This window comes from Schizosaccharomyces cryophilus (assembly GCF_000004155.1).
Source record: "Schizosaccharomyces cryophilus OY26 unplaced genomic scaffold supercont4.1, whole genome shotgun sequence".
Taxonomy (NCBI): domain Eukaryota; kingdom Fungi; phylum Ascomycota; class Schizosaccharomycetes; order Schizosaccharomycetales; family Schizosaccharomycetaceae; genus Schizosaccharomyces; species Schizosaccharomyces cryophilus.
In genome coordinates this window covers 409,588-423,282 of record NW_013185624.1, presented here as the reverse complement: position 1 = coordinate 423,282, position 13,695 = coordinate 409,588, and the positions used below count along the sequence as shown (strand labels likewise).

Below are 13,695 nucleotides of genomic sequence, written 5' to 3'. Positions count from 1 at the left end.
TCCTAAAGAACAATAGAAAATAATCAAGCTAAACAAGAAAGATATACTAATAGAAACAACAAATGAAGAAACGTCTTCTTAATAATGTTAAACGATGAGATGGGAAGCCGACACCTTTCTGCAACATGCAATTTCAGCTATTCCACTACGGTTCAATAAGAATGAATGAAAGAAATGACTTCCAAAGATCCAAAAGGAAATTGAATGGAAAAGTACAGAAGTGTTCCCTTCTGGCACCGAATATTTGGTGAAAGGTTAGTTCGAGAAATCACCAACTATGAAAGTGTCATAGAAAAAAAACCAAGGATGAGACCAAATACACGATAACATCATTTTAGGTAATTTTTAATTTCAACATTTACAGTGCTAGAAAAAAACGAATCTAAATCGGAAGCTACGTTCTCAGAGTGCTTACATACAATGACAAAAATTACAAGACACCTCTATCTACGAAAAATAAGGGTACAAATACAGAGCAAAGATAGAATGGAACCGAATGTTTTATATTGTATTGCAATGTCAAGACTTATATCAACTGTTTTTAAGCCTTAGTAGCCTTGGCAACAGCAACATTAACTTGGTCACGACGTTGCTTCTTGAGACGCATGACAGCAAAGCGGTCAAAGTCGTTCAATTGGCTGCGAACCTTCTTGGTTTGCAAGCTCTTAGCCCAGGCAGTAGAGTTCCACTTGTTGCAGATCTCTTGAGCCTTCCACTTCTTGGCAACAACACCAGAGCGAGCACCACGAGGAACTTGCATGACAATAGGAGTAAGGACAACACTGCCAAGACGGATGACTTGGCGAGGGAACTCAGGGCAAGGAGAGTCAACAAGGACCTGTAAAAAACGTTAGCCTTTACTCCTGTGATGATCCATAAAAAACAGCATCCTTGACTTGACTTTGAAAATAACCGCAAATCATCGAAAACAAATTTTCTTGGTTTCCTTAAGCAGACAATAGTCTTTGTGAGGGAACACATGCATAATCTTGATGATAAAAAATTTTCGCTAAACCAGGATCCAACTTGCACCGCGTTCCCAAACAAATTCTAAAGTAATGATTTCTTTTACAAAGCTATTTTCAAATATTCAAGAGATACCTTTTTCTGCAGAAGGACAACATTCTGTCCAACTACGAATTTTTCAACTTACCCGTCTGTGGTCAACAACGTCGACAATAGCAGCAATCTTGCCGGTGTACTCACCCTTGTTAACGAGAACGACACGTCCAACCTCAACGTAACGCTTGAATCCTTCCATTCTTGATTTTTGGTGGTGAGTTGTTAGGGGAAGAACAAGTTGGTACCTCGAAGGTTTCTACTAGGTAAAATGCGTGACTGCTTTTTTGGAGTCACAACAGAAACAGTGAGGGTAAGGCACACTGAGGAAAAAGGTGTTAAAGTTGTTTAAAGCCATACACAAAGTCTCCAGAGGCTGGTTGCTTGCAAAGAAAAGATGCAGATTTTCGTGAAGACTTTGACTGGTAAGACCATCACCTTGGAGGTGGAATCTTCCGATACCATTGACAATGTCAAAAGCAAAATCCAAGATAAAGAAGGTATTCCACCTGACCAGCAACGTTTGATTTTCGCCGGCAAGCAATTGGAAGATGGCCGTACCTTGTCCGACTATAACATCCAGAAGGAGTCTACTCTCCATTTGGTCTTGCGTCTCCGTGGTGGTATCATTGAGCCCTCTCTGAAGGCTTTGGCCAGCAAGCACAACTGCGAAAAGCAAATTTGCCGTAAGTGCTATGCTCGTCTCCCTCCCCGTGCCACCAACTGCCGTAAGAAGAAATGCGGACATACCAATCAACTTCGTCCCAAGAAGAAGTTGAAGTAAACGCATTGCATGGCTGGCATCGCTTGCTTACTTTACGGCTTTGGACAAACAAGCTCGAGTTTTTCACTCTTGCGTTTGTCTGAATATCGTTGCTCCTGCACGACTGCCCCTGGAGGCATTGTTTTGACAGACATAAAAGTGCACGGTTGTAGCAAGCTTTTCTCAAAAATAATAGAATATCTTTATGGCTGGAATTCGTTCATCTACCTTTGTAATTCGTTGTTCGACCACGTTTTGTTGAATAGAATTCTTTTCTTTTTCTGTTATTTCTATCCAATAATGATTTCAATACGTTTATTCACACTGTGTTTGTATTTTCAATTGAAGTAAAATATCATCTTATACAGTCTCAAGTTTTTGTCCTAGCCGAAAGACTTTTAATCACCAATCTTTGAACCAGTCCATTTGCATAATTTTTTTTTGAAAAGTGAAACAAAAGTTCACAGAGATGAGTTTTCTCTCCAGCTTTCTGTTAAAACATCCATATGACGCTTTATTTACTAACGTAATTTAATTACCTCACTGCACTTCTTTATACTCTAAAAGTTTTGGTTTACCAAAAAAGCAGTCACGGAACGATTTAGCACATCGTCAAGCTGGTCAAACCTTTCCTCTGCACCACCATGACTCAAAAGAGAAGAAATAACGGACGCAACAAGCACGGCCGTGGACACGTCAAGTTTGTTCGCTGCGTTAATTGCAGCCGCGCTGTCCCCAAGGACAAGGCCATCAAGCGCTGGACGATCCGTAAGTAGATTCATTTTAACACCCTCGGTATTGGTTCTTGACTTATAATAAGCTTTCCTTATCTTTATTTAGAGAACCAGTCTAGGAAATGAAACAGGAAAACGATACTAACTGTCATAGGTAACATGGTCGAAACTGCCGCAATTCGTGACATGTCTGAGGCATCCGTTTACAGCGAGTACACTATCCCTAAATTGTACGTCAAGTTGCAGTACTGTGTCTCTTGCGCTATTCACTCTCGTGTGGTCCGTGTCCGCTCTCGCGACGGTCGTCGTATCCGTACTCCCCCTCCTCGTGTGCGCTACAACCGTGACGGCAAGAAGCTGAACCCTGCTACTGTCGCTAAAAACTTGTAGATAAAAACAAATGCACATTTATTTTGAGTTTTTAATGCGTCCACACTTTGGATACAATTTCCAGAATCTGTGTAGTTAGTTTGCCTATATGTAATTGTTCATAGAATCAAGCTGGATGGTGGCTGCTGCAATACACATAAAAAATTTGATTTATTCATCTTGCGCAGTTTTCAAATATGTAATAGTATGTCACAGCATCAGGAAGTTCCCATGCAAGGTATCATGTATGTTAGAGAATTCGTCTATAAATCGTTGTACTTTTCCATTCATCTCGTTCAAACTGTTCCAGCGTTTCGCCTTACTAATTAATAAGTACGTAAGTCTCTCTTCTTTGCAAGTTTGAATCGTTGTTGCCTGGTTTATCAAAGACTCAGCGGATTTTTGAAGATTGCCTTGTTCTTCATTCTCGCTTTCAAGGTCATCTTGTCCAAGGCTTTCTGACTCTAAAGTCTCTTTAGCGCGCGTCAACGTTTGATGCCGCAGGGCGATCCAATATCCCCGATTGCTATGTGTCATTCGACTAGCATTGAGCTTTTGGTTGCTCCAAATATCGTCAACATGAATCCAAATATGTTGTGCGTCCTGTATCGGAAACTCAGTGTAAACAGATGCTAGACCGGTAGAATGATGAATAACGATATACCAGAAATCATCAATCGCATCGTGTTCTTTAGTCTTTCTTTTTACTCCCCCACCATGCTCATGCTCAAGTTCATGCTTTATTTGCATTTCATAAACTTGTTCCCATAGTCGTTTTTTTAATTCAATATCATCATCATCATCATCATTCATTGCATTTCTGACCATAAAATTGTCATAATTGTTTTGCTCGCAAGTATTCCCGCAATCTCGACTCCACCGTATTAGAAAAATTCGCTTTTGTCGCTTTTTAAAAACACAATTCACACATAGTTTCCAACGTGTGCCTTCATCATGATACTCGGATCCACTTGAATGTAAATCTGAGAATGTGTAAGGTCCAAAAGAGCGCGAATACTCTTCTCCTTCCAAAAGATTTTGACATTCACTCATACAGTACATAATTAAGATATTGCGAATCTTCGGTCGTAAACGCTGTCCTTGTTCGTATACTAAATTTGGTTGAACCACTGATGGGACGTATACTAACATCGAGCCCATAAAGTATTCTGTACTTAAAAAAAGATCATTAAAAAGGGCGATTTTCTCTCTGTCAAGCGGTCTTCCAACTGCTATCACATTCATGGCACGTAAAATGGATCCTCCACATTCCAAAGGAGAGAGTCTAGCGGTCCACCATTTATCAAAAGCTTCGTAGACATCTGACTCATTCATCTGGCTCATCCATTTGTCACCATAAAACAACTGATATTGACTCCAAAGTGCAATTACCGTCGAGATGAGAGTAGCGGGTGAAGGGCAAGGCTTTGTCACAGTCAAAAAAATGGATGGAATTTCCTCTATCGATATACAGGACCCATCGTCTCGCCCTCTCGAAGAAGGAACCCAATCTGAAGAAGGTCTCAGTATTAGTATCTTTCGCGTCAGGGAAGTCTCTGTTGACATACAATTGTAATGTCCAAAGAGATCTAATATATAACTATTATTTTCACTTGAGCCCTCTAGATAACTCTCATTATTCTCTTCGCGTAGAATATCGTTTGTTTCAGAAGAGAAGCCATACATTCCATGCAATAGAGCGATTTGGTTTTTTAACGGCTCCAGCTCCCGGTCATGGTTTATTTCAACAGAATTGGTATGTTCATTTTTTTGATTTCCAAGAATAGGAGTGTGATACATCCATAGCATCTGAACCGATCCATTGGGTTGACAGCGATGGATACAGAAGTGTTCTACAAGCACCATTGAGGAGTAAATTTCGAAGTAATGTCCTCTAAAATCCCATTGAATGTTATATTTTTTGGTACAGATGAGTTTTCAATTCCAATTCTTCATAAATTAGCAAGTTGTACCCAAAGGATACATATGGTTAGTGCTGGCGGAAAGAGACCTAGAGGAAGAGATCCCATATCCATGCCAGCAGCTGCTATAGAGGCAAAGCGCATGGGGATTAATTGTGTTGTTCTAAAAAATGGGTGGGATGGCTTTCATTTGAAGCCCGATGATCACTTGGCTGTCTCTGCTAGTTTTGGTCGTTTCATTCCAGAATCTATTTTGGGTCAATTAGTCTACGGAGGGATCAATATTCATCCTTCCTTACTTCCAAAATATCGAGGGGCTAGTCCTATATACTCAACGATTCTTCATGATGATGCAGAAGCTGGCGTTACTATCCAGAGAATGGATACAACGGAGTTTGACAGAGGAAAAGCACTCGCTCAGGGTATTCTTTCTCTTCATGGAGATGAAAAATATATTGATTTAAGAGATAAACTTTCTCAGGGAGCCTCATCAATGCTAGATTCCGTCCTTAACCAATCCCTTTACAAAAGATCGAATCCAGGACACGGGTCGGAACGAACAATTTTTGGAACTCTGACAGACACAGGGGAGTTTAGGGAAAACAGAGATGCTCCGTTGCCGATTCCCGTAGCCAGTTGGGCGCGGAAAATATCTCCAGAAAGCGCTAGCATTGTCTGGGAAACGATGACAAGCAGACAAATATACAATACTACCCGAGCCTTTGACCATGCGTGGACTTGGATTAACGGAAAAAAGGTTTTTCTGTATAACTTGATTCCTCTACAACAATGGCTGGACCAGTCCAAAGCTGATGTTTCTAATGACATATGTGACTGGAATACTATGCAACCAGGCCAGTTCTTTCTATATAGAAAAAAGGACTTTCTAATTAAAACCATTGATTCTGCTATAGTAGTTCTAGGTGGAGTACAAAGACAAACTGGATCATTTGTTCCAGCATTAGAATGGGCAAAAACATTCAACAGCGGTAAAGGAGGAAGATTTACCTCTCATTTATAATAGTGCCAGCAGGTTTATAGATCTCTTCGGTAAGCATAAACGAAGATTTATGCTTTCACCTGGACTTCATGTTACTAAAAACAGAAAAGGCGAGAGCCTCCCTTTGCTATCTCCCTATTCTTCATTTCCTTAATTTCAGATTTTATTCTTCTTTATGACATTTATGCAACCTAGAAAATTCATGCTTGCGTCAGTGGTTTCAAGGCCGTATCATAGGAACTGTATAATTTGTTGCACGAAACCTTTAGATTCTTAAAGCTTAGTCTCCACCTTAAAAACTCCGTACTCATGCATGTCATGGAAAACCCTTTCAGACGAAACTCATGTATCAAGCCAAGTTGTCGGTTCTCAAAGTTAAATATCAAACATGGAACCCGATCATCACGGCGAACATGAGCTCTAGTCTTTAGGATGCTTCCCTGACGATCATTATTGCATCTCACTAGAGGACAAGCCCAAAGGACAGAGAACTGTAATTCAACCTTGCCCGAATGCGCAGTATTTGGTCCCTCAACCCTTTTACCAAGGCATCATTCACTAAACATGTAAAAGAATAAAAAAAAGTATTGTAAATATAAAAACAGTGTTACAACTGAATTCTTGCTTTCAATGTGGGATAAACCGGTCAAATCTTTTATGAAAGAATCCACCTACAAGTTGCTTTCCTTTCTTGGCGAATAAACGTACCATTTGGAAGAGTAATGAATTACTTAAAACAAAAAATTACATATATTCATCGATAGTCTATGTTGCTTGCTCAATGATCTGCAGGTCAATTTTCAGCTTTGGTTTCGAGCTTGTTTCTTTCTCCAGTCCATTCCCCGAAAGCATTCGTATACTAGGAAGCACAGCTATAGACTGACGAACGGAAACTTTCTGTTCTTCACAGCGACGTTTGACGAGCTCGATCAAACTTACAAGTTTTACTGTGGCATCTCCCTCTGCAGTGGCAGAAAACTGTTTTTTATCTAAAAGTTCGTTCCAAAATGTTTTCAGAAGCTGCTTCGTGTTGGATCTTTCACTTATAATCATCATTCCGTCCTGTTCACCTTCATAGTAGTCTATGGTAGGTGAACTGAGCTAGTGGTAGGTGAGGAAAAAGATCCACGAGACTTGTGACATTAATTAACTTTCACTAAAATGTTTAAAGGTTTATTTTGTTCGACTTACTTTAGTAGAGGAAAGCTCATTGTTCGAATGGAACAGAAACTCAAAAATGTCAAGTTCCACTTGGATATTTTACTAGCTGAAGAAGAGAACTGGTGAAAAACTAACGTAGAAGAAAAGACTGATTTTATGATTACGTAAAAGTTCAATTGAAAGCTGAACAGCAGATCATCAAACGGGCATCATACAGTAGCATTAATGAGAGTATTTGATATAGCAGAGAATCCGCTAGTAAGAAAAAGATTGAAAAGGAATGTCTATGCCCATAAGGAGGAACATAAAGGAAAGGAGATCATTAGTTATTTCAATCAAATGGATATCCACATAATGCTCAAGATCACATCAATGGCCTGGCCGCTTTCTTTAATTGTCGTCATTCCATCTTTATCAACGTTCCAACAGGCAGCATGAGCAGCATGGACACCGCGAGAAGGATGGTCATCTGGCAACTTTTGGACCAACGTAGAACTAACAACCCACTTGTAAGACTGGCTTTCCTTGTTGAGGGCATTCAAAACACCGTACTAAAGCAATTAATATCAATCCATCGTTTCGGTTCTTTTACGGCTCACGTACAATGACAGTTTGATTTATTTCGGCGCTTTTTTCACCATCATATTCAGTTGCTTGAAGCACAGGCTTTGCAGCATCAGCACAGATTTCTTCAAGTCTCTTAGAATCTAAAGGCTTATTACGAGTGTTAAAAACCAAGTCTTTCAACAATTTTCCTACTTACACAGCTCATCGTGAATGGAAGTCGTTTCTATAGGTTTATGGAGATGGATCAGTCGCAGCTGACCCTTTAAGAAAATGGCGAGCCAGAGAAAAACAAAAACAAACTGGACCGTCAATTCTGATAGAAAAACAAGATCTGATTCTTTTGTTTTTTGATCTCGCTGCTTCTTATCAAAATATTCTTCTCTTGGTTCTACATTTGTTGACGGGGAAAAGCTCGTCTTTTTCTCTTGTCAACCGGTAGTATGTACATTATTTTTCTTTTTTTTTTAAAAAATAAGACCAGAAGGTCTAACTTTTCGTTTCCTTTGGTGCACTCGAATGGCATCCTACAGCCGATTGTAAACTCTCAGTGGAGCAGTGAAATACTTAGATTGAGCGAGAAGAAGGGGATTTTCATACATAGCTTTGCATGCAATAGTTTTACCAGCATTATTGCTGGGTGAAAGACGTCTCATGCTCTAAAGTTGGTTCCAACACGTCGACGAGATTCCTCTAAAACGAGAGAAGTAAGAGAATGCCAGTATCTGAATCCACGTGAAAAATCCAAAAGCCTTGAATGCTGATTCCAACCCATGATGCCAAAGTTCATCTCGGTAAACTTGCTTTCGAAAAATTCGAAAAACAAAAGTTATCAGAAGCAGAAGGACGATTCATATCGATTATGTATACTTAAAGGTTCCTACCTGGAATATTGGGTTTACTTTCATAACCAAAGAGCTGAGAAGTTATAATGCTAGCCCGTATTCATTTCCAAACTTTTTCGTTCGTTCGGCAAATGACTTTCTCTCATCCTACTTTGCTTTTGACTTGTGCAATTCTTGAATCTGAATTGTATATTGGCTATACGTTTATTTTGATGAAAGTTACGAAAGAAACATAAAGCTTCTTTTCATGATACTTCCTTTCTAGTTTGCACTCGATGATGATATCTTTTTTCCCTTTAGATACTTCTTAATAATAATAAGGAGAAAGAAATAGACCTAAGAAGCAAGAGAATGAGCTATAAAGAAAGCAACATACTTCAAACATCAGTAGGAATGGAACGAAGCGTACAGTATGAAAAGTATAAACCAGTGGTATTGAATATTGTTTTCTTTTTCAAAAAGAAGGATATTATTTAAAAGGATAGAATGGTTCTCATGACTTCGCTTTATAGGATTTTCAATATTTTGCTGACTCAAGAGGTCACCTCTATTTCTCTTTTAAAAAATCCTCAAAAAGGAAAGAATGCATCCAATTGAAAGCATATCAAGAAAAGGCGAACAGCTTCAGAGGTTTCTGTTTTCCTACTCGAAGATTTGACATTTGTTTTTAACACTTACAACCATGCTAAACAGTCGAATTGCCGAGAAAGAAAAGGAATACGTTTCTGTATGTAAATTAAAAGAGATTTCTCAAGAAATGTCAAAAAAATTGGAACTTCTAGCTCAAAGACTGGAGACTTTAAATGATGGTAGTGAAGGTATGTTTCGACTCAATTTCTTTCAATAAATAGGAGCCATGGATACTTGAAGACCATAAATATACATCTTCGTCTCTAAACAATGGATACTTCCGGTTTATTGTGAGTTTAATGCTGCGCAAAAGGGGCTGTGAGTTACAAACGTTCACGTGTGTTTTGTGCCTAAAATATCTAAATTATGGTTTAATTATATCCTCTATTTATTAAAGTTTCCTCTTTATTGACTGATTGAGCCTTTTCGCTGATGCTAAATTGATTCATATTGCTAATCGTTAATTTTCAGCTGTGTCAACTGTTTTAGACAATTGGCCTTTTATTTTTGAGTCTATTCAATTAGCATCTCAGCATACAGGAGCTCTAGTTCGAACCCCTCTTAGTGCTGATGAGAAGCAGCCATAAATTCTTCCTCGAGTCAGTAGAGGAGGAACCTAGGTGCGAACATCTAATGAAGAAAGAGATAAAAATATGACTATTCGTTTTCTCGCTTACTGTCGTACGGTATCTAAATCAAATTATCTGTTTTTCTAGCCTGGCCGTATACCTAAATTCACACCGAGCAACCCTTCTTCTGTCCTGATTTATCATCCTCTTGATTTCCAATAAACCAAAAGAAAAAATACTGTGGAATTTTCGTTTCTAGTTTGCGCTCTTTGGTTCCATTCTGTACTTATTGCATTAAGCAGTCTATACGATAAGATCTACCAAAGCGAGAAAAAGAAGAGTGTCTATTAACCTTCTCTAGAAAAAAGCATCATTTTATTGTATACTTTCTTCATCCATGGAGTCCTAACCTTCCTGCTCTGAAATGTCGGCCCATACCTTAACCATTCAAGAATCAATCTTAGAATCTGCGGTAATTGACGATTACTTTCCTATATCTGGTTTTTTCATCCTTATTTTTTTATTTCTTTTTCTTTTCCTTTTGAATATCGAAGATATATTCATCTGACCTTGAATTGTCACCTTACACAACTGTAAAAACGTCTCAACCATGTCTGTTGAAATTAATTCTCTTTTACACGCTGGGTATTCTCACCCACTCTTCCGTGAATGGCAAGCTACGCGTTCCATCACAAAGTCTGCTTTAATGTATCCTATTTTCATTACGGACGTTGATGATGCCAAAGAAGAGATTCCTAGCATGCCAAATCAATTTCGATGGGGTGTAAGTCGTCTTCAAGAGTTCCTTGGTCCTCTTGTTGAACGAGGACTTCGCAGCGTTATTTTGTTTGGTGTCATTTCTGATTCCTCAAAAAAGGATTCATGCGGTTCCATGGCCGACTCTGACGAATGCCCGGTAGTCAAGGCCGTGAAAGTGATCCGTAAGTTGTTTCCTGATTTAGTCGTCGCCTGTGATGTCTGTTTATGCGAATACACAAGCCATGGTCATTGCGGCGTTCTGTATGATGATGGATCTGTAAATAACGCCAAATCCGTTGAAAGAATTGCTGAAGTTAGTGGTAATTATGCTTTGGCTGGTGCCCATATAATTTCTCCTAGTGATTGTATGGATGGTCGTATAAAAGCTATCAAGTCAAAGCTCATGGAGTTAGATCTTTCGCATCGTGTTGCTGTAATTTCTTACTCTGCAAAATTTGCTTCTGGTTTCTTTGGTCCTTTTCGAGATGCTGCCGGTAGCGCCCCTAGTTTTGGAGACAGAAGATGTTATCAACTTCCTATGAATGCTCGCGGTTTAGCTCGCAGAGCGATACTCCGTGATTTACGCGAAGGAGCCGACGGTATTATGGTTAAGCCTGGCACTCCTTATTTAGACATTCTAGCCGAGGCTGCAAGATTGGCTGAGGATTATCCTATTTCAACTTACCAAGTTTCTGGTGAGTATGCTATAATCCATGCTTCTGCCAAAGCGGGCATTTTTGATTTGAAGCAGCATGTTATGGAAACTATGCATGGCTTTATGCGTGCTGGTGCATCTTTGGTTTTAACTTACTTTACCCCCGAGCTTTTAGAATGGTTGGACAATTAAAGAAGATGACCCGAAGTTAACGCTAAGACTGCATAATTTTCTTTTTACGCAGACATAACTTTTCAAAGTTTAATCAAGATACCTATTCACCAGTATGTAATACCTTAATTTTTTAAGTGACGACAAGATGCATACACTTCTCCTTTTCAGTTGCAAAAAGATAATAAGCGAGGCATAGTTTACAAACTGTAAATTTGTTTTTGCGTTGGTTTTTTATTGCTAGTAAAAAATTTTGTTGAAAACCGTTCGAAAATGAATCTGATATTCCAAATACTTCAATTCTAGGGCGTATAATACTTTTCTTTACCTTTATTATTACTATTTACAGTAAAAAAATTGATTTACGAAAGAAAAAGCGAGCATAGTCGGATAAATGCATTCATTTATTTCAAACACTAAACAAGTTCCCAATATAGTTTACAAAACATATTTGGGCTAATTAATTAATTAGATTAGATGAGGAAAAGGAGTTAGATAGTTGCATAAATTGTCAGCTTAAAGAGATATATATCAATATGCAAGAAAAAGCATAACGGAAGTTTCTGAAATGTTAGTTTATGGGTATTCTAGATTGTTAAATTCATCGATCTATTTTCAAGTAGCCAACCTCTCAATTATTAGTCGCATATTTGAAAACACACTATTGTTACTTAGGTTTTGCAACACAACACGAAAGTAAGCGTAAGTGGAATTTCTTCTTGGAGGAAGATTTTGGAGTAGCAGTCCGAGATGCATCATTACTCTTCCGTAGACGTTGTTCAATTTGTACTCCCCGCTGACCATATTGTTGTTGTCCACCACTGGAAGTTAGAGTTAACTGTGGTTGAGATTGAGGAGCAGCAGTAGAAGAACCTAATCTCCCATTTCTAGCAGTGTCATTTCGAAGAGGTTGAAGCGACGGGTAAGGTGAGCTCACTAGTAGTTGCTTCGAATTGGGTTGCATCAGATTTTGGCGACTTCGTGTATACTGAGGAACAGCGATTTGCTGCTTAGCAGCCTCCTGAGCATGACGGTGCTGAGCAGCATGCTGTTTAACAGCACTATATTGCCATCCTTTTCCATTATTAATTAATGACCAATCGAACCTACCGTCGTCGACTTCGTTTAAACGCAACAGTAAGCTGTCAAATAAGCTGCGTAGATAGTCATAATCAGGTTTCTCATCGTAACTCAAATTGCGAACATACACCATGTATTGCATAAATTCTTTGGGAAACCCATCGCAAAGTTCTTTTAAAGGAGTCATTTGCTTTTTTTCTCCAATTTTTTCGTATTTTTGTTTGTTGGTGGCCGCCTTTAATCCTTGCCAAGGAAGGCTACCCCGAAGGAAGTACATAAATACATGACCCATTGACTCGAGATCGTCTCGTCGCGACTGTTCGCGTCCTAAATGAGTATTGATAGACATGTAGCGAGCCGTGCCAGACAAACTTTTGTGCTCGTTGTAAGGGCGATGGATATGTGTCTTCGGGTCACGATACTGTTTGGCCATACCAAAATCAACCGCGTAGATTACATTTTCAGCTTTTGACCCATGTACACCGATCAAAAAATTATCAGGCTTAATATCACGGTAAATGAAATGTCGTTCATGTATATATTGAATGCGTGTTATCATCTGCTTGGCAATCATAGCCACTGTCTTGGGGCTGAAACGTCGACCGCAATAATCAAAAAGATCTTCCAAACTAGGACCTAAAAGATCCATCACCAACAAGTTGTACATTCCTTCTTGTCCATAGTAATACACATTCGGAACACCAGCTATTAATTACGGTTAACTTAAATGCTCTTGTTATAGCTTTTGATTTTCACATACGCACACCCATCAACAGCTTGTAAGTTAAATATTCATCCCGTAACTGAGGGACCTCGCTTTTTCTTGACTCCTAAACCAATAATTTTGTTAACGATCATTTTCGCACATGACAAAACAAAGAGTTTTCCCTCCAAATCGCTGTCCACTTACAAATTTTAGTGCAATTGGCTGATTATTCACCAAGTTCACACCTTGGAAAAGCATACCAAACGATCCTTCTCCAATTTTTTTTCCAACTCTATAGTGGACACCAACAATATTTGAATGCGACGATGTTGACGACATCTTTTCAGTTTGCTCAAACCAAGAATCAAATACTAATTTTTTTATTGTCTTTTCCTATTTCAAACGAGTGTATGGTTTCGCCAACGCAAACTTTTCGACGCACAGACAAAAGATGGTTAAATAACGCAGGAAAACAGAAGTTTCTACTCAAACCAAACTAAGCCCATCAAACTAACTTTCAAATAAACAAAAATACAGATTAAATCTTGCAGTTGACGACCTCAGAGGTCCCGAGGCTGTCAACACCGTGTCTTGAGGAGGGTAAGTAGTGTATTCCCAATCTCACATTCCCTTATTCTTAAAGGGTAAAGGTAATAATAAGGATTAAAACCAATTGGGAAAACAAGTTTCAGATTTCATAATTTAAGT

At 38.9% G+C, this 13,695-nt stretch overlaps 10 protein-coding genes across 10 annotated transcripts; 5 read left to right on the top strand and 5 right to left on the bottom strand.

Annotated features, from left to right (window-relative positions):
• Positions 1 to 487: 487 nt before the first annotated feature.
• On the bottom strand, positions 488 to 1,311 carry SPOG_03762 (60S ribosomal protein L14). Its single transcript, XM_013166026.1, has 2 exons — positions 1,154 to 1,311; positions 488 to 838 (listed from the first exon to the last, which is right to left on the bottom strand). The coding sequence occupies exons 1-2, from the start codon at positions 1,259 to 1,261 to the stop codon at positions 542 to 544; spliced, it is 405 nt and encodes a 134-aa protein (XP_013021480.1). The 5' UTR covers positions 1,262 to 1,311; the 3' UTR covers positions 488 to 541.
• Positions 1,312 to 1,397: 86 nt separating this feature from the next.
• On the top strand, positions 1,398 to 2,149 carry SPOG_03761 (ribosomal-ubiquitin fusion protein Ubi1). The gene has a single exon (XM_013166025.1). It carries the CDS (start codon positions 1,457 to 1,459, stop codon positions 1,841 to 1,843), a length of 387 nt encoding a protein of 128 aa, XP_013021479.1. The 5' UTR covers positions 1,398 to 1,456; the 3' UTR covers positions 1,844 to 2,149.
• A 131-nt stretch (positions 2,150 to 2,280) lies between these two features.
• SPOG_03760 (40S ribosomal protein S26) lies at positions 2,281 to 3,137 on the top strand. The gene is made up of 2 exons (XM_013166024.1): positions 2,281 to 2,590; positions 2,711 to 3,137. The coding sequence occupies exons 1-2, from the start codon at positions 2,467 to 2,469 to the stop codon at positions 2,944 to 2,946; spliced, it is 360 nt and encodes a 119-aa protein (XP_013021478.1). The 5' UTR covers positions 2,281 to 2,466; the 3' UTR covers positions 2,947 to 3,137.
• Positions 2,978 to 4,791, bottom strand: SPOG_03759 (uncharacterized protein; the record flags this gene model as incomplete). The annotated part of the gene is made up of 2 exons (XM_013166023.1): positions 2,978 to 3,013; positions 3,205 to 4,791. The coding sequence occupies 2 exons, from the start codon at positions 4,789 to 4,791 to the stop codon at positions 2,978 to 2,980; spliced, it is 1,623 nt and encodes a 540-aa protein (XP_013021477.1).
• A 120-nt stretch (positions 4,792 to 4,911) lies between these two features.
• Positions 4,912 to 6,178, top strand: SPOG_03758 (methionyl-tRNA formyltransferase Fmt1; the record flags this gene model as incomplete). Its single annotated transcript, XM_013166022.1, has 2 exons — positions 4,912 to 5,836; positions 5,889 to 6,178. 2 exons carry the CDS (start codon positions 4,912 to 4,914, stop codon positions 5,999 to 6,001), a joined length of 1,038 nt encoding a protein of 345 aa, XP_013021476.1. The 3' UTR covers positions 6,002 to 6,178.
• A 434-nt stretch (positions 6,179 to 6,612) lies between these two features.
• On the bottom strand, positions 6,613 to 7,058 carry SPOG_03757 (uncharacterized protein; the record flags this gene model as incomplete). Its single annotated transcript, XM_013166021.1, has 2 exons — positions 6,613 to 6,943; positions 7,039 to 7,058. 2 exons carry the CDS (start codon positions 7,056 to 7,058, stop codon positions 6,613 to 6,615), a joined length of 351 nt encoding a protein of 116 aa, XP_013021475.1.
• A 285-nt stretch (positions 7,059 to 7,343) lies between these two features.
• SPOG_03756 (dynein light chain Dlc1) lies at positions 7,344 to 7,780 on the bottom strand (the record flags this gene model as incomplete). Its single annotated transcript, XM_013166020.1, has 3 exons — positions 7,344 to 7,559; positions 7,612 to 7,722; positions 7,772 to 7,780. The coding sequence occupies 3 exons, from the start codon at positions 7,778 to 7,780 to the stop codon at positions 7,344 to 7,346; spliced, it is 336 nt and encodes a 111-aa protein (XP_013021474.1).
• A 1,319-nt stretch (positions 7,781 to 9,099) lies between these two features.
• On the top strand, positions 9,100 to 9,634 carry SPOG_03755 (DASH complex subunit Dad2; the record flags this gene model as incomplete). Its single annotated transcript, XM_013166019.1, has 2 exons — positions 9,100 to 9,235; positions 9,519 to 9,634. 2 exons carry the CDS (start codon positions 9,100 to 9,102, stop codon positions 9,632 to 9,634), a joined length of 252 nt encoding a protein of 83 aa, XP_013021473.1.
• A 592-nt stretch (positions 9,635 to 10,226) lies between these two features.
• Positions 10,227 to 11,222, top strand: SPOG_03754 (porphobilinogen synthase Hem2; the record flags this gene model as incomplete). Its single annotated transcript, XM_013166018.1, has 1 exon — positions 10,227 to 11,222. The coding sequence occupies one exon, from the start codon at positions 10,227 to 10,229 to the stop codon at positions 11,220 to 11,222; it is 996 nt and encodes a 331-aa protein (XP_013021472.1).
• Positions 11,223 to 11,577: 355 nt separating this feature from the next.
• SPOG_03753 (CK1/CK1/CK1-G protein kinase Cki3) lies at positions 11,578 to 13,618 on the bottom strand. The gene is made up of 3 exons (XM_013166017.1): positions 13,192 to 13,618; positions 13,042 to 13,111; positions 11,578 to 12,986 (listed from the first exon to the last, which is right to left on the bottom strand). Exons 1-3 carry the CDS (start codon positions 13,324 to 13,326, stop codon positions 11,869 to 11,871), a joined length of 1,323 nt encoding a protein of 440 aa, XP_013021471.1. The 5' UTR covers positions 13,327 to 13,618; the 3' UTR covers positions 11,578 to 11,868.
• Positions 13,619 to 13,695: the final 77 nt, after the last annotated feature.

Coding starts and splice junctions, on each gene's coding strand:
- SPOG_03760 (XM_013166024.1), top strand. CDS start 2,467: ATGACTCAAAAGAGAAGAAATAACGGACGCAACAAGCACGGCCGTGGA. Junction 2,591..2,710: donor CATCAAGCGCTGGACGATCC/GTAAGTAGATTC, acceptor TAACTGTCATAG/GTAACATGGTCGAAACTGCC.
- SPOG_03761 (XM_013166025.1), top strand. CDS start 1,457: ATGCAGATTTTCGTGAAGACTTTGACTGGTAAGACCATCACCTTGGAG.
- SPOG_03762 (XM_013166026.1), bottom strand. CDS start 1,261: ATGGAAGGATTCAAGCGTTACGTTGAGGTTGGACGTGTCGTTCTCGTT. Junction 839..1,153: donor ACGTTGTTGACCACAGACGG/GTAAGTTGAAAA, acceptor CGTTTTTTACAG/GTCCTTGTTGACTCTCCTTG.
- SPOG_03753 (XM_013166017.1), bottom strand. CDS start 13,326: ATGTCGTCAACATCGTCGCATTCAAATATTGTTGGTGTCCACTATAGA. Junction 13,112..13,191: donor AGCCAATTGCACTAAAATTT/GTAAGTGGACAG, acceptor TTATTGGTTTAG/GAGTCAAGAAAAAGCGAGGT. Junction 12,987..13,041: donor CAAGCTGTTGATGGGTGTGC/GTATGTGAAAAT, acceptor CGTAATTAATAG/CTGGTGTTCCGAATGTGTAT.